Genomic DNA, 18,803 nt, shown 5'->3' on the forward strand with positions numbered 1-18,803 from the left:
GGGCTTATCTTGATTTTGAGTTGGATTTTCTAATTGCTTTTCCATTGATTTTGAGTTAATTTTCTGTGCTAGGTTGTGGTGTTTGGTGGTGGCACTGGGTTTGGTGGTTGGGTGGTTATTTTCTTCTTCCTTTTTATTCTGCTACGCTGGGTTGTTGTAAACGTTAGGGAAGAGAAGTAGTTTGATAGAGGAGAGAGAAAAAAAAAGAATAAAAAAATCATTTACACATGAACAGTAACCGTGCATATATGTACGGTTACTATTCATTTGCAAAGCCATGGTGAATATTTGCACATTTTCACAAAGACTAATGTGGGTGTTTTTTGGGTTAAAATGTGCAAAATTGAGCACTTTTTGCATTTTACACATTTTTACAACCACTAATGTGGTTGCTCTTATAGGTTTGGTCATCCCTAGTTATATAGGATGATGGTCTCTTGGCTCATGGCCATGGGTATATGGAAGCCTAAAGGTACATTTCAACTCATTGATATGGGGCATGAATGCTATATTGTCAAGTTTTGTTTGCCACAAGATTTCCATCATAGTTTAGAAGTGGAACTTTGGTTCTTAGGCCAAAAAAAGGAAATATATTTTCACGCGTACTATATAAGTTCAAGCGTAGTTTATAGTATTTAGAATAACTCATATACCCCCTAAAAAAAAGAATAACTCCTATTTTGTACAATAAATAGTTGTTTTTATTTGAAAAACACGTTTGGTATGCTTAGCTGGGGGTAATTTGTAGAATAGTATGAGTTTGTCACACTACATTGTTAGTTAGAATGCCTTAGAAAGAATTGAGGAGAGTAACATCTTGAGCCTTTGAGGCTTGAGTTCAGTGAAGAGATCGAGCCTCAAAGCCTCGAGTTCTGATTGCTAACATGGAGATTTTTTTGCCACGTGGAATTTGAGTCTTTTTTAAGACTCAAGTTCCTTAGAAGAAAAAGAAGGAAGCAGAAGAAGAAGATCTGAAGAAATTGAAGAACAAAAGAAGACAAAGAGAAGAACCCACGGAGGAAGAAAAAGAAAGAACATGAAGAAGAAAAGAACTCGCAGAAGAACACGAAGAAGAACCTAAGCACGAAGAAGAAAGGAACCCAGAGAAGAAGAACCAAGAAGAACGGACCAGGTGAACACAAGAAATCAAGTTTTAAATACTCAATTTCTACGTGGATTTTTTTCCATATTAGATTGCCATCACATGCAACTCAAGTCGTAGAAACTTGAGTTCCATCTTTGAACTCGAGCTTTAGAGTCTCGCAATACTAGTTTGCTACACGCAAACATAACAACTAACTAAAATATTTCAAAAAAAAAATGCTAAATGCAAAAAATAAAAAATTCTGCTTAGTTTATTTACGATCTTAAGAATCTTTTGGTATGCGTATTTTACTATGAATGTCTGACAAAGATCAATAATTTGTACAAAGTCACTCCATCACAATTTTATCCAAACAATAAATCTCATCAATCAATTATTTAAATTGCAAGTTTTTGTAATCTAAAATTATACATAAAAAACAAGTTTATGGATCATACTATAAATAACATCTGATTGATACAAAATTTAGCATGCGTATTAAGAGAGTAAAGAACATGCAATCTAACAGTTAGATTTTCAAAATATATACCTGTAGGGGCCAGTTAGCCAGAAGGTAATATTAAAACTGTACGAATTGGGCCAATGGCCCAATCCGAGGATATTAACTAATCCAAGGATGGTCAAATAATGTTATTATGGGAATGGTATGAGAAGAAAAAATAAGGATTGTGTATGATAGTCCAAAATATGTCCGAGGAGAAAAGTCATCTCGGAAATGGAGATCTAAGGTCAGTAAGAATGTCTTATCATCCTGGACATTCTTCAAGGTTGCATCACAACTAGAAGTCGGACATTGGATAAGGGATGAGTAAAGGGAGGCAACAAATATCTTCAAAAACTGCTACATCCACATTAAATGCCTCCAACTAACTCTCTAGCCGCATTAATGTGGAGATGATACCTAAATAGTGGTTAAGCAGCCTTACAGCTACTAGTTGAAGGTTCTGGGACGTGTTGGATGGGACAAGAAGGAGTTCCTAGAATCTAACCTACATGTGTATGGTAGAGATGATACCAAGATTATAGTATATAGCATAAAAAGGTGGCCTAAAGGAGAGAGATCGGAAAAACTAAGAAATCTTTGTAATAATCCTTTGAACTCTTGTATCCTTGTTCATCAATAAGACATTATAATATAGCTCCTCAGGCTATGCCGAGGACAGTTTTTCTTATCTTAATTGTGTTTGATGCTCTTAAATCAACAACTGTTATTGTCTTCCTTATTGAATAGAACTAGTTCTTTCACCCACGCTCTACAAATTCATTGTTTGGGCTTATTAGGCTAAATCCTATATTGGGTCCAATTCAAGTTCTGTCCTTACAATAGCAATGTTATTTTTTTTAAACGAAGTTGTAGTTTTAGGCTACAACCAAATTTGTAGCCAAACTCTGTTTATGCTTTAATAAGATTTTTCATTGCAAAAATAGCTTTTCATTGACTTGTTTTTTATAATGCTTCCAAACTTTGAAATAAGCATAAAAGAATCTCTACAAAAGGTTTTCCATTGAAACAAATAGAGCCAAACGCTATATTTTTATCAATTATAAAGTTCTAGCAAGTCATAGAGGATTTCTCTTAATCACCATTCAAAGTCTTGGTTAGAAGTTAATGTTTGGCAAAAGGTTAAGTTTATGAGTTTTGGTAGAACTATATTATAAAACCACACTTTTATTATCATTATTATTCAATATAAAATTTCAATCATATATTAAAAATGTAGCTAGTAAGTCTATATATGGTAGACATAGACTATTATGCCAAATATGATCTAACATCATTGGCAATACTTGGGCCTTTTTCCAAGATCGTTTGAGTCTTTTAGACTTCTCATGCGCTCACTCCAATTGCAAATAGGGACTATGAACAACTGGCTACCATGTCTCACATGGTCACACCACCTTGAGCCTTAATAGTACTTGTGGAGGAGATTAACATTTTGGAGAGCCTTCAATTGAGTAGTTAATATCAATATTTTAAATACTGTTTTGGACTCGTTTCGATTTGTTCATTGGAACGAAATATTTTGGTATTTATCTATTTTAGGGTTATTATTGATATATATATATATTATTGATTTAAATCCATATAAATTATTAAATCTATATTTAAATTTGTAAGGGCAAGTTTTGGATCCTAGGCCCAAAAGGTAAATGGATTAAAGCCCAAAGAGCCCAACACAATGAATTTGTAAAGAGTGGCCTAAAAACTAGGCTTCAATGAACTATACAACGCTCACAATGAATTGAAGATGGTAGGAAAACCATGAAAAGCAAGTTTTATGCAAAGAAAGTCCTCCTCGGCTAAGTCCAAGGAAAGTAGTTCTTGATTACATTACTCTTAGACTTGAGCACAACTTCAATTCTTAGTGCTACAGTATTGTTTTTCTACTAATTTTACGATCCCCTTTGCAATGGGATCTCTCCTTTTTATATTACCCTCCTTTACTCCATCTTAGCCCTCCACGTGTAGATCAAATGGCTGTCTTTTACTCCTATACCATCAACACCTTCCTGAAGCTTTTGGGGGTAGCTGTAAAGCTGAACATCTCTGTTTAGACATCACCTCCACATTAATGCAGCCAGAGAATTAGCTACAGAGCATTTAATGCGGTGGTAACAGCTTTTCCTTAGATATTTCTTACCTTCCCCTTATCTTATTCCTTCCCAATGCTTATCCTCATCAGTAGAATTGCCTACAATGTCACTCTTGATGGCATGTCAACCCTTTTGACCTCTGCACCATTAAGCCAAGAAGGCATTTGTCCTCGGATAACCTTCGTGATGCTTTTATGATCAGTCCCCTTTCTTCATCCACTAATTTGCACTTCCATACTAATGTTTACCTGTCATTGGACCATTTAATGTTCTCGGATAGGGCCCACGACCCAATATACATTTTTGGGCCTATTATCCCCACAATAGCCCCTCAAAATTCTCCTCTTTTGCTCCTTGAGAAAAAAGGAGGATTTCGATATTACAATAATTATTCAACTCTTCTCATACGCTACCTCTGTCTATGCAGGTGTCTTTTCAATTGCCTAAAGCACATTCTTGATGTTTCGGCATCTGAGAAGCGTCGGTATTAAATTTATGCGGCCCCATATCCCCTACATTTTACGGTACGATGAAGATCCAACAGCTAAGGATTTTGTTGGAACTTGGGTAGGAATCCTCCCGCGTGCCTTTCCCTCTGATACATATATTACTTGATGACCTCATTCGCTTCACTTTTTGCACTCTTAAATATCAAGAACCAGTCCGAGGAAACCTCTTTCCCTTGCGTAAGTCATTTAAACATTTTCTCTTATTCTTTCTTCTCCTTGTCTTTATTCAGAGCCCTTCCTTCCTCAACTCCCCTAACTTCCCTTCGCCTTTCTTTCACCCTCAATCCTTTCTTAAACATGGATAGATTTGCTTGCCTAGTAGACTCCCTAAAGGGCATAGAGAGCTTCAAAGCTCAATATCAAATCCCACATGAGGTTTCAATTAGTTACTGTAAATAGGGGGAATGGCATGCCCAGAGGCAGGAGGGAGAAGTTCTAATCCCTATGATTGCTTTTATAGAGGGAGGGATGAGAATCCCGAGTAACTAGGGATTATCTAATAACTCATAGACTTTCCCCCATCTAGTGCGCCCCTAATGTGTTTAGGATTTTAGGTAGTGTAAAAGCTTTTAATGAGAGAATGAATGTAAACCTATCCCACCATGATGTTAACTGGATTTACAACCTTCACAAACTAACAGGGCAAAGGTATTATCTGAAAGCCAGAGTCCCCGAGGCTAGGCTAATATTGTTTCTCCCTGAGTCCAACAAGGGTATAGACAAGGATTACTTAATCATCTCAAGGGAATGGCATGATGGACTTCATTGCCCAACATAGGAGGGTACACCAGGTGGGGTACTTAAGTTTAGGTTTATTGTACTAGCACTAACCCCTTCATTACTAATGTTTTCGCATTTATTTCCTTTATTTTTATTTGTAAATCGTCTCTTTACTTTATCCACGCCATTTCTTAACAACACTTTTGGTTTTTCGGTGAATTTGCAGATAAATGTGCTTCTATTCTAAACTTGAACCTCGTCAATGAGCCTAATCTGATAAAGATACTTAAAGCCGAAATCTTTGTCCAAATCGATAGGCAATTAAGAGCAGCCTACCTCATCCTCAGCTACAACTCACTCTCGTCTAGTTTCCAGGCACCTAAATGCGTGATTAAGGTGAGAAACCTATGCTTACACCAAATTAATATTGCAGTCCTTGGTTTCCTCGTCCCCGGCCCCATTCCAATGGGTGTATAGCTAGTAGAGCTGCTTTTTCTGCGTGCAACCAAGGAAGAGGCAACTCCTTCCCAAGCAACTGTTAAGGAAGAAGAAGAGGAAGTAGTTGAAATCTCAGGATCTGAGTACGATTTCAAGATTTTTAACCAACTTTTGCCTTCAGAACCTACTGTTGCTGACCTCAGCCATCTCCCTCCAGCTCAAGTAAGCCATACTCAAGAAGCTCCTTCTATTCCAAATGCCATGGTGCTGCAATGCAAGACGAGAACAAGCCTTCTTGACTTGCTAGAGTCCCATGCCGGAGGCAACGTGCTTGAGAAGGCAGTCCAAGCCAAACTCCCTACTCTTCCTTCTACTTAGGTTTCCCAGCCTAACCTTGCTGATAAAAAGAGAAAACAAGACCAAAAGAGAAAGGAGGTGGCGGAGGAGAGGAGAAATCTTCCATCCAAGGAAGCCAAACCCCAGAAGGGGACAAACATGCAAGGGTCACGCAAACAAGATCCTCTAGTGAGGGAGCTATCACAGACAGGAGGGATGACCACCAAATTGAAGCCCCAACTTGGAACCCCTCCATAGTGCTGGATGGAGTTCCTCTACCTAGCGATGTCTCCATCAGGGACTTCCAACAGGGCAAGGCTGGATACGTGGCCAATGCCGTGGAACAGGCTTTGTTACTGCCTGCTGATATGGTTGACCTTAGGTCAATGAGGAAGTATGAAGTGTTCCTCAGCTTGAAAAGGGATCTTGCATTGGTAAGTCCTTTAAACTGTTTTCTTACGTTTAAAATTGCAACCTTTTTTTTTTTTTACCATTATACTTCTTTCCTTGGCAGGCTATCCAAGCCATATACAGGGCCGAGGAGATGGTAAACTTCTCCCATAGGCAGATGAAGGAAGAGGAAGGGAGGCGCATCGTAGCTGTGGATGCTTTCAACGTGGTAAAAAAGAAGATTCAAGAACTAACCACAAAGCTGAATGAGGCTTACAGATACAAGAAAAGCGCCGAGGTTGCCCTACAAAGAGCTGAGAGGCAGGTGAAGAGCCAATGTAAGCAGCTCCGCTAAGCCAAAGACCAACTATCTACAGCCAAAGAATAGATCGCGGGCTTGAAGAAGAAACTTGAAGAGGCCGAGAAGGCCAAGGACCAAGCCGAGTAGGATGGCTCCAATGTGGGGGTAGCAGAGATCGAAGAAACGCACAGGGCTGAGGTCTCGGATGTGTATAGGATATATTGCCTCCAAGTGTGGAACAAAGTCCTCAACCAGGCTGGGGTTGAAGACTCCTTTGTCTTTAGGAGAGCAGAGAATGTCTACTATCCCCTAGGAATTCGTGCATCTGGCACTCTAAGCTCTTTAGGCCCTCAAGCCACCACTGTCTCCAAGAAGGTAGATGAAGACAAGGGCAGCCAGGCTAAGATCCTTCCTTCCTCCACCAGTCCTCTTAAGGAAGCAGAACAAGACAAGGCCACTAAAAAAGAAAAAAGACACATCCAAGGGAGAGGTTTCCTAAAACCACTGAGCCCCTAGCTGCGCCCAAGGACCCTTCTAAGGGTAGAGAAACTCCTCAGCACCTAGAGATTATTCTTGCTACCCTTCCCATGCCTGCCAAGGAGGACCCTAAGGGCAAAGGTCCAACCTCTACTATTGCTAAAACTACCAAGTCCACCAAGGCCACAGGAAGGAAAACCCTTCATTGAAGATTAACTAGGGCTTAGGCTAGAATCTATCAGCTTTTTGTAACCATAATTTAGGTCTTGATAGCTTGTAATTATTTTGCTTTTCAAGGCTTAATTTAATGACACTTATAAGTTTCTATTACATTTGTGGTGCTTCTGCAAATTCTAACATAACCTATGCTTTATTTTATGCTTAATTGATATAAGAGTGGGATATAACTGCATCTGACTTAAAATCTGCACCTTAACTTTAACAATCATTTGTTCAAGTGATGGTATAACTGCCTTAATTTACATAATCAACCACAGATCAAGCTAGGCTTTCCAAATCTGCAATCTTCAATAAAAATGATTTTAACTTAAAAGGCATACCTTCATATGCTTGGACTAAGTTATTAACCTGACAATAGGTGCTTTAGGCCTTTCCTTTTAAACTTGGACAATGGTAGACCATGCACTTGCTTACAGTTTCCCCTGCTCATCCATTTAACAGAATATCTCAACAGTGATAGATGTTAATTTAGCCACAGCATATGGTCCGAAGAATCAATCATGACTATAGTTCTATTTAACACTTAAGGAGCTAATGAATAATGTTAATTTACCCAAGGCATATGGTCCGAGGAACCCAATATGGCTAAGGTTTTGTTTAACATTTGAATGATTGATTAGAGAGTATTAATTTACCCTAAGTATATGGTCCGAGGAATCAGACATGACCATGATTCTGTTTAATACTTAAACAAGTAATAAGGAGTATCAATTTACCCAAGGTATGTGGTCTGAAGATCCAGATATGACCAAAGTTTTGTTTGATAGTTAAACAAATAATAAGGAATACCAATTTACCCAAGGTATGTGGTCTGAGGAATCAGGCATGACCAAGGTTCTGTTTGATACTTAAACAAATAATAAACACAACACATAATGTCACAAATAAAAACATGGCATAACTTCTTTTCATTAATAATAGTACATTCACAGGTTATTTACATTCTAGAAGCGTGGTACAACATTCTCATCTAGGTCTTCTAGGAAATATGCACCTGTGCCAACCACCGAGGTGATGCGGTATGACCCTTCCCAATTGGGCCATAACTTTCCCCATGCTGGATTTTTTGCAGTACCTACAGCCTTTCTTAATACCAAGTCCCTAGGGGCCAAGGGTCTTAACCTCACACTTGAGTCATACCCTTACTTGAGCTTCTGCTGATAGTACGCTAACTAAACCATGACATTTTCTCTCCGCTCTTCAACCAAATCTAAGCTCCTTTCTAGTAAGCTGTCATTGCTGTCTAGAGCAAATAAGCTTGTCCTCAGTGTTGAGAATCTAGTTTCCAGAGGAATCACAACCTTGGCCCCATAAATCATTAAGAAGGGTGTCTCCTCTGTTGACCTACGAGGAGTAGTCTGATATGTCCATAGGACATGCGGCAGCTCTTCTACCTATTTACCCTTTCCATCATCCAACATTTTCTTGAGTCCATTTACTATGACCTTATTGACAGTCTCGACCTATCCATTCCCTCGTGGATAAGCTGGAGTAGAATACCTATTCTTGATACTCAATTCACAACAATACCTTTTGAAAGCCTTGCTATCAAATTGAAGTCCGTTGTCTGAGATGAGGGTATGAGGAATCCCAAACTGAGTGACAATGTTCTTCCACACGAACCTCTTGGCATCCACATCCCTAATATTTGCCAGTGGCTCAGCTTCAACCCACTTGGTAAAGTAATTAGTGCCGACCAAAAACCATCTCCTGTTTCCTATAGCTTTGGGGAAGGGCCTTACAATATCCAAGTCCTACTAAGCAAAAGGCTAGGGACTAGATAGAGGATTAAGAACGCCCCCTGGTTGATGAATGTTCGGAGCAAATTTCTGATATTAGTCACATTTCTTCATGTATTCTTATGCTTCCTTTTACATATTGGGCCACCAATATCCCTGAATAAGGGCCCTGTGAGACAAGAACCTGCCTCTTGTATCGCTTCCACAAATCCCTTTATGTGACTCTTCTAAGAGTGGCTCCACTAGTTCCGGGTGGATGCATAACAAATATGGCCTAAAAAAAGAGCGCTTGTATAACTTTTGGTCCTTGGACAGCAAAAATCGAGGAACCTTTTTTCGCACTTTGTTGGCCTCCCCCTTCTTCTTAGGCAAGATGTCACTCTTAAGGAATAAAACAATAGAATCCATCCAACTAGATCCCTAATTTAATGAATCTAGACCTTTTCCCTCTTCATTTTGGTAGGCTTACACAGATCCTTGACTAGGATAACCCGAGATAAACCCTGCCCCGAGAAGGTTGCAAGAGTTGCAAGGGAGTCAGCATGCATATTTCTGCTTCTAGGGATTTGCTATAAGGAAAAAGGGTCAAATCCTTATTGCAAGTGCCTAGCTTAGTTCAGGTACTCTTGCATTCTTGAATTTCTGGCTTCTAATTCTCCCTTTAGCCTACGACCAATCTTGAATCTGAAAATACCTCCACTGTTTTTCCTCCTCCCACCAACAGAGCCTCATACTTAACTTTATTGTTCGTGGCCGAGAAGCCTAACCTTAAGGATTTCTCAATGAAGATCCTTTTAGGGGATACTACAACTAGCCCCACTCCAGATCCCCTTTGGTTTGTTGTATCATCAACATATACCCTCTAAAGTAAAGGCTCCTGCAGGGAAACCACATCAACTAATTTTTCATCCATGCACCGCTTCCCTTTATCTTCTTCCATTGGAGACTCAATGAACTCGGCCACCAAATCTGTAAGGACCTGGCCCTTAATGGAAGTGCGAGGCATATATTTGATACAAAAGCTCCTAGGATCATCCTCCATTTTGTAGTCCTCCCTATATAGTTAAATTTCTAAAGTAATGATTGAAGTGGTAGTTGGGTTAGGACCACGATGGTGTGAGCCTGAAAGTAATGAGAGAGCTTTCGGGTGGCATGTACCACGACCAAGATGGCCTTCTCCAATGGTAGATAACGCACCTCTGTTTCGTGTAATGATTTGCTTACATAATAAACCGGTTTTTCTACCACATCATCAACCCGTATCTATACCAGGCTCACTGTATGAGGTGTTACAGTGATGTAAGCAAATAAAACTTCGTCCTCCTCTGGTCATGACATAATAGCTGGCCGAGAAAGATATTCCTTCAATTGCTAGAAGGCCGAGGCACATTCCTCAGTCCACTCAAATCCCTTCTACTTATGCAACAACTGGAAGAGGAGCCTATACCTATCTGCTGACTGAGAAATGAATCGATTCAAAGTAACAGCCATTCCTGTCAACTTCTAGACTTTTTTGGGATTTCAAGGAGGCTGTAGATTGTTAATTACTCTAATTTGATTAGGGTCGACCTCAATTCCATGGTGAGTGACCATAAAACCCAAAAACTTGCCCAAGCCAACACCAAAAGTACACTTAGAAGCATTAAGGCACAATTTGTGTTTCCTTAGTATCTCAAAAATATTCTTGAGGTCATTCACGTGCTCGGACTCTACCTTACTCTTTACCACCATATCGTTAATGTAGACCTCAATATTCTTGCCCAATTGAGGTTCAAATATCCTAGTCATCATCCTCTGATTTGTAGCCCTTACATTTTTCAATCCAAAGGGTATCACTTTGTAGGGGTAATTCCTAGTGGGTGTAACAAAAATAGTCTTCTCCTGATCATCCAGAGCTAATGGTATCTAATAATATCCTTAAATTGCATCTAAAAAGCTTATCTGAGGATGGCCTACAGTTGCATCCACTAATTGATCTATTTGAGGCATGAGGAAAGGGTCCTTCGAGTAGGTTTTGTTCAAATTTGTGAAGTCTACACATACTCGCCATTTCCCATTCTTTTTCTTCACCACCACTATATTGGCTAACCATTAAGGATAAAACACCTCTTTAATGGCCCTGACCTGCTTAAACTTTACTACTTCTTCCTTGACGGCCTCAGAATTCTCTTTAGATGAATGTCGAAGTGGTTGCTTTTTGGGGACAACAGATGGATTGACGTTTAGATGATGGCAAATGAAATTTGGGTCCACCTCAGGAGCTTCATAAGCATCCCACACATATACATCAATATTTTCCCTAAGAAAGACTATCAGCTCTTCCTTCTCTAAAGGAGGCAGCTAGACTCCGACTTGGAAAAATTTCTCCATATCATTACCAACAATAAACTTTTTCTAATTCCTCACACTCTGCCCCTTCTATCACCATATGCGTGGATATCATTGGCATTGTTGATTGCTATAAGTCTTGCCCAGCAGGAGTAAAGGACTCACCTTTAGCCTGATGTCTAATTGCAACCATCAAGAACTGCTTAGCCATAGACTAGCTTCCAACAAGCTCCTCGACCCCATCCCCTAATGGATACTTCACTTTCAAGTGCAGAGTGGAAGACACGACCCTCATGGCGGGAAGCCAAGGTCGAGCCACAATAGCAGTATAGGGGGAGTAGGCATCTACCACGATGAAGTTCACTTCCATGACTTCTAACCCTACTTGAACAAGCAGTTTAATTTGGCCCTTCGGAAAGACAATCTTCCCATCAAATCCTATTAGAGGAGAGTCATAGCAGATTAGGTCCTCGGGCCTCAGCTTCAGTCCTCTAAATAGGTCAGGGTACATGATCTTTGCCCCGCTACCTTGACTTACTAGTACCCTCTTCATGTCACACCCTTCTATCCTAAGGATAACTACTAGGGCATCATCGTGTGGCTGCAAGGTTCCAACTTTGTCCTCATCGGAAAAGCTTAAAGCTAGTCAGACCTCCACTCTACTCCTCTTCGGATCAGGGGGCAAGTCTTCTGTAAACGGCCAAGCTACAGACATTACCCTAGATGGTAGAGAACTAGTCCTTCCTGAAGCAGCAAGAATAACAGTAATTGTACTTAAAGGTGGTCTTGTAAAAGCATCTCTTTGAACTCCTGACCCCCTTTGACTACCTTGTCCATTACGCTGACATTGGAATTGCTTTAACTTTCCAATTTTAACCAATTGTTCCAAATGACTCCACAACATCCTGAAATCTTTAGTAGTGTGCCCCCATTCCTGGTGGTATTGGCAGTGAAGACTTTGGTTGTGCTTCACAAGGTCTCCTTCAATCTTGTTTGGCCATTTAAAGTATGGTTCATTCTTGATTTTTTCCAAGACTTGGTGTATTGGTTTTTCGGAACACAGTATTGACTACCTGAGTAGTAGTAGATCCAGAATGCCTAGTAAAATTTCTCTGATGTCTATTATTATTGTACCTATTCGACCTGAAATCCCTTTTATCCTGAGGGACCACTTTGCCTTTCCCGTTTCCCTGTTACTGGTCTTCCTCAACTCGCTTATATTCGTCAATATGGTCCATGAGCTGACGCATACTCCTAACTCATTTCTTGGTTAAAGACTTTCTTAAATCATGCTCAGCGGGTAAGCCAACCTTGAAAGTCCTTATCGCCACGTCATCAAAGTTCCTATCTACTTCGTTGAACATCTCCCAATATTTATTAGAGTACGTTTTTAGGGTCTTCCCCTCTCACATGGTCATGGACAGCAAGGAATCAAAGGGCCAAGGAACCCTACTGCAAGTCACAAAACGAGCCCCAAATACTCTAATAAGCTCCTTAAAAAAGCTAATAGATTCTTCTTTCAGACCATCGAACCATCTCATTGCCACAGGCCCCAAATTGGATGGAAACAACTTACACATCAAGGTTTCATTCTTGGAGTGAATAGTCATTCTTTGGTTAAAGTGGCTAACATGTGGTGACCCAAAAAGGGGTCTTACAATCCACGAAATCCCACATCGCCTAGGGAAGCATATGTTGATGTGCTTATAAGGAGTGACCTTCCTTTAATTTGTAGAGGCATTTTTCCCATTGCTGTGTGTTTTGGAAGGAGAACAAAATTGTGAGGGATATGGGCCTCAAAGCGGACAATATCTACACAGTTGGGATGAGGTCGTTACATAACGTGCTCTACAGGGTCCGTTTTGCCATTATACATGGTGAATGTTGGCTGAGTAAACCGTTGAGGAAGTTTTCCTTCTTTAATTCTACATATAAATGGTGATTTAGAAATCTGGTTAAAAGCTCTGCTCATAGCATCATTGCCTAGACCTTTACGAGATGGACTCTTACTCCTTCGCTTATAATAATAGTCCTCATCGTGCGAAAAAGACTCACTGGGAGGTGTCCTAGACCTGGGCCTATAGCTACTATCTCCATCATCATTAGAAGAAGGGTCAGAATTTGGAAGAGTCCTTCTCCGTCACTCGTGGCACAACCTTCTCCGCAAGCGGTCAATTTCCAGTTGCATGCTTCTAGTATTCTCTTCATGAGAGAGGTGACTTCCACCTTGAGATTGACTCCTACCAGTATGCGTGGTGTGCACACTAACCTCCCAGTCCCTCCTTCACTCAAGGTTGAAGAATTGATCTTGACGTTGGGAACCAACAGACTCCTCCCGATTTGGCCCTGAACCTACCACAGTTGTACGTTGAACTCACTAAAACTCAAGTATTCCTATAGACGGCGCCAATTGTAAGGACAAGTTTTGGATCTTAGGCCTAAAACGTAAATGGATTAAAGCCCAAAGAGCCCAACACAATGAATTTGTAGAGAGTGGGCTAAAAACTAGGTTTCAATGAACTATACAATGCTCACAATGAATTGAAGATGGTAGGAAAACCAAGAAAAGCAAGTTTTATGCAAACAAAGTCCTCATCGACTAAGTCTGAGAAAAGTAGTTCTTGATTATATGACTCTTAGACTTGAGCACAACTCCAATTCTTAATGCTACAGTATTGTTTTTCTACGAATTTCTCGATCCCTTTTGCAATGGGATCCCTCCTCTTTATATTACTAAAATAGAAATGACCCCAAAATATAAGGATCAAAAGTGTATTTACCCCAAACAAAAACACTAAACCCATAATATACAACTAAGGTAGAGGCAGATTACAAGGAAAAAAAACACATTTTTTTGATAGGAAAAAAAAAAAAAAACACATATTGATATAGCTGTGAGCAATTGAATCAGTTGATGCAAATTTTCCTTCTATTTTGCACAAAAAATCTACTTTTTCTATTTTACACACCCATTTTTACAAAACACCTATATCAGTTTATATATTCTACACATTTATTCAATAAAAATATTCATTATTTTACAAAATTTTATTATTCTCTCCCTCACCGCTTCTCTCTCACAGACCCAATCCGAAACCCATTTCTGGAATGTTCTTCACCAAGGACGTCAAGGGCAAAAGAGGAAATTTCGACGTGGGAGAAGAGGGGACGGGTGGTGAGAGTTGCAGGGATGAAATCATGGCCGTCAAATGGGCAGAGGGCGGAGGGCGGAGGGCGGAGAGTGAGGAGGGGTAGAATGGGAAATGAGGAAAGAGGAGAGGTCATAGAGGGAGAGGGAGGTGTAGTTGGAGCTATAGAATGGGTTGGGGTTGAGGTGGAGGATGGTTTTGCCGTTGGCGGAGGCGGCGACGGTGATCATAGATTTTGGTAGGCCTGTGTCGAGGACGATTAGATCGAAGTTAGTTGGCTTGATTGGAGGGTATGATGAAGCATCTTCACTCATGGCGGCAAGTGTGATGGACTTGGCCGGCGGCAATGGAGGCATGGTTTGACTGGCGACAGTGGTGAGAGTAAGGGCAAATGAGGAAAAGGGGGAGTGAGGTGAGGTGAAAGCATAGACAAGGATTGAGTCAGGTGAGACTGAGAGCAAAGACAAGATAGAGAAAAATCTAATAAAATATTAAATACACGTGTTACAGTAACTGTGCAATTATACATAAATACACAATTTTACACCTCTTATGTGGGTTTTTTTTTTGCTCAAATTGTGTAAAATTAGTCACTTTTTCATTTTGAACAATTATGCATCAACGGATGGAATTGCTTTAAGGTAGATAAAAAATTTAAAATTAAAATCATAAAACCAAACAAAATAAAAAATACTAAACCTATACTATATATAAGAACGCAGACCACAGTAGGCAATTAGAACTGAGATATGTGTAAACCCAAAGCAAAAGAAAAGAAAAGAAAAGAACGACGAAAAGGAAGTAGAGAGAACGCGAGAGAGAGAAACGGCGGAGGGAGAGAGGCTTTGGGTCCTTGGGGTCGCCGGAAAAGCTTGGTGGTCGCCGATCTACGCCCACGGTGGTCGCCGATGAGAAGACAAGAAGAGAAGCTCGGCTGTGGCGTTAGGATTAAAGGTGAAGGAGTGAGGAGGCGTCGGTCCCAGAAGATAAGAGCGGCAAACAAATTTTAGGGCTTTAATCAAACAAGATCAACGGTAAGTGCTTGTCTAGATGTCAAAATCTTGAATTTTTTTTGGATCTGCCGGTCCACCGTGTCGAAGCCGTGTCGGAATTTAAAAAAAAAACACCGCCGAACAAGGATTTTGGGCGTGCAACATAGCAGAGGCAGAGATAACCCAACAAAACATCCTCACTTTGTTCCCACTCTCTCTTGTCTCTTTTCCATTTCTAGCACAATGTCTAATCTAAAGCTTGTTCCTTTTTCATCAATCAACAGAGCACAACTCAGAAGCTAGACTCAAGGAAAAAAGTAAGAATGGCAGGGAAAACAGCAACAAGTTCAAAGTTCAAACTAAAAATGGGTAGCATTTCTTTCCCCTTTTATTTAGCATGCTAATGTTCAAATATCTAGATCTGTACACACAGATACACAGAACATGTACACATCATTTTTATTCACACAAGCATGCATTTCTGAACATAAAAGCTCTTACCTTTCAGTCAGTTTTGCTCATACATGCCTGTGCTTGAATACATTTTATTTACACATGCTCAGATTCACATTCATACATGATCACAGGACATACACACACGACCACACAGCCCAGTAAACTCATTTTGAAATCTCCTCAAAACCCAACCCCTGAAAATACCCACTCGAAACAAAACCCAAATCAAAACACAAACACCTTTTGGCCATACCCAATAAAAATCCCACCTTTGAAATCCAAACCCAAACCCAAACCCAAATCTCCAAACACACTGACCAAAAAGAAGAAAAAGAAAACAGAGAGGAAGAGGAGAAGACCACCACATTTGGACATGGTGGTTGGCGGTGGAGCTTCGGTTTAGAGAGAGAAAAAGATCCGAGTGAGTTTAGGGTAAGATCTTGAGAGGAGAGAGCTTCGGCTAAGAGAAAGAGGAGTTGAGGTTTCAGCCATGAAGGTCCAACCAAGAAGCTTCGGTAGATTTTGAGAGAAGAGAAGGATGTGGGATTAGAGAGAAAGAGGGTGCCATACTGCCATGGGACATGGATTAGAGAAGATGTTAATCTGATGAGGGAGATTTTAATTTGAGAAGATATAAGAAGAGATTAAAAGAAATAAAATTAAGACTCAATTAAATCCAGCCCAACACGCCAACACACTTAAATAAATTTAAGCCCAATCCGTGTGTGTGTAAAGTAGGCCCTATCCGAAATTTATTTAAGCATGAACACATAGGCCCATCAAATTTCCCCAAGCTTTAGCCCAACACTTACAAAACCTCAACTTAAGTCCAAACATTCAGCCCAACCCTTGGGTCCGCAAGCCTCAAACAAAACTTCTGAGAATTACAAACCAACCCCAAATCTTTTCAAAATTACCCTTTTGACCCATGACTTTTCCAAAACACAGCTTTAATCACAAACTTTTCCAAATTTCATTTTAACTCTTCAACTTCACAAAATTACATTTTTACCCTAAACTTTATGAAATCACAAAATGGCCCCAAAATTGCCTAAAAATTGTACAAAGACCCTTAAGGTCAAGAAAATAATAATAAAAAGATTTCTTCAAGATCAATATTTGTCAAATGACATTGTTTATGCATCTTCTAGAAATTTAACCTTGGTGTTCCTTGTTATTTCTTTGTATCCCCTTTTGCATGAGATAAAAATGCTTTGGAAAAAGGAAGTGCAAGATTGCACTTGGTATGCTACATTATGGCTATTCAATGAGGTTAGTCTTGTTAAATTTATCATTCAATTTATTTTCTTAGTAAATGCCATGTAATCACATGTTTAGCTATGCTTGTCTTATCTTGCTTTCCCAAATAAATTATACATGTCATGCATCCATATGTCACTTTAGGGTAGATTATACATGTCATACATTCACATGCCATCTTATGATAAATACATGCCATTTCTCACATGTCATCTTAGGATGGATACATGCCATTTTTCACATGCTATCTTAGGATAGATACATGTCATTTCTCACTTGTCATCTTAGGATGGATACATGCCATTTTTCCACATGTCATCTTAGGATAGATTATGCATGTTATTTTTACTTACTTAATCATTATCTTATTTCACATGTACATGCATATCATTCTTTTTTAAACCAAATGTCAAATATTTTAAGTTGTTCTTTAAATGGTGAGCTATAAGATTAATTCAAAACAAGGTACTATCCTTTTGAATAGGCGTTGTGAGGTGCCTAACACCTTCCCCACATGTAATTGAGCTTTCGAATCCATGTCTTCTGGTTCAAGATTTTTTTTTTCTAGTTTAGCTTAGGAACCTTAGAGTTTTCTTCGTTAAAATTAGGAAATAAAAATAATTAGACTTAGGTGACCAATCACGTCTTAGAATTCCAATGGTTGGTGGCGATTCCCAAAAATGAATATAAGTAAGGAAGTTTATTTGCACAAACCCCACATTAGTGTTCTACACGTCACACACATTGTGCATTTTGTAGCAAACACATGCTTCGCCGAGTGAAAAACCCTCAATGGTTGGGGGATAATGTTGAACGTGGGTCAAAATTCGGGTATGAGTATGACAGATGGGTTGTGGTCGTGTCGGTGGGTTTTTTAATGGTTTTTTTTTAATGAGTTGTTGATAATTTTTTAAATGAACTGGTATTTTTTAGTTGTTGTCGTCAAAGTAAAAATAGTATACGGCTTGTGTCTATTTTTTTTTTATACACTGAATACGCTATGATGCAGATATGTGTTTAAAATGTTTTAGACGTGTTTAAAATGTTTTGGACATGTGTTTGAATTGTACCGTGTCCAGTGCAAAAAGGCACTGGACACAAGCTATATCCTCTGAAAGTTCAGAGCATGCATGACGCATGATAGATTTTTACTTTGACAATTTACAGCAACTGAAAAATATCAATTTCATTTAAAATAATATCAACTCATTAAAATGATAAAAATAAAAACAACCATAAAAACACATTGACGCTGGAACAACATTTTTTTTTTGAAAATCCAAAATCAATAAATAATTAAAAAAGTTGTCAGCAATTGAAAAAACACAAAATAGATGTTTCTTAATACATTGCAATACAATCTATCAAAATGGAACTTGGCTAGTGGTCAGTAGCTGTGTACCATTTTAGTATTACCACTATTTATATATATATATATATATATATATATATATATTTGGGCAATTATTGGTTTTACATTACATTATCAATGTAAGATTTACACTGTAAATTAAACAAATTTATATAACATTGTACACATTGTTGTACACATTTTTGTAGTTTACAATATAAAATTATAAATCTTATATTAATAGTAAAATATAAACAAATATTTTTCCTTTTCTCTTTCTTTGTCACATAAATTTATGTCTTTTGCAAAATGGTCCAATTCATCACCGTTGTTATTCTTAGAAGTTAGAATGGCCCAATCAGATTAAAAAAAAAGAAACCTACTCATGTCAAAACATCCCACCTAGTCTTTAGGTGC

At 39.0% G+C, this 18,803-nt stretch overlaps 1 protein-coding gene across 1 annotated transcript; it reads right to left on the bottom strand.

Annotated features, from left to right (window-relative positions):
* Positions 1 to 11,392: 11,392 nt before the first annotated feature.
* LOC115985234 lies at positions 11,393 to 12,082 on the bottom strand. Its single transcript, XM_031108201.1, has 2 exons — positions 11,897 to 12,082; positions 11,393 to 11,779 (listed from the first exon to the last, which is right to left on the bottom strand). Exons 1-2 carry the CDS (start codon positions 12,080 to 12,082, stop codon positions 11,393 to 11,395), a joined length of 573 nt encoding a protein of 190 aa, XP_030964061.1.
* Between the last annotated feature and the right edge of the window lie 6,721 nt (positions 12,083 to 18,803).

Source organism: Quercus lobata, chromosome 4 (assembly GCF_001633185.2).
Source record: "Quercus lobata isolate SW786 chromosome 4, ValleyOak3.0 Primary Assembly, whole genome shotgun sequence".
NCBI classification, from domain to species: Eukaryota; Viridiplantae; Streptophyta; class Magnoliopsida; order Fagales; family Fagaceae; genus Quercus; species Quercus lobata.

Coding starts and splice junctions, on each gene's coding strand:
- LOC115985234 (XM_031108201.1), bottom strand. CDS start 12,082: ATGTTGTGGAGTCATTTGGAACAATTGGTTAAAATTGGAAAGTTAAAG. Junction 11,780..11,896: donor CTAGTTCTCTACCATCTAGG/GTAATGTCTGTA, acceptor GGAACCTTGCAG/CCACACGATGATGCCCTAGT.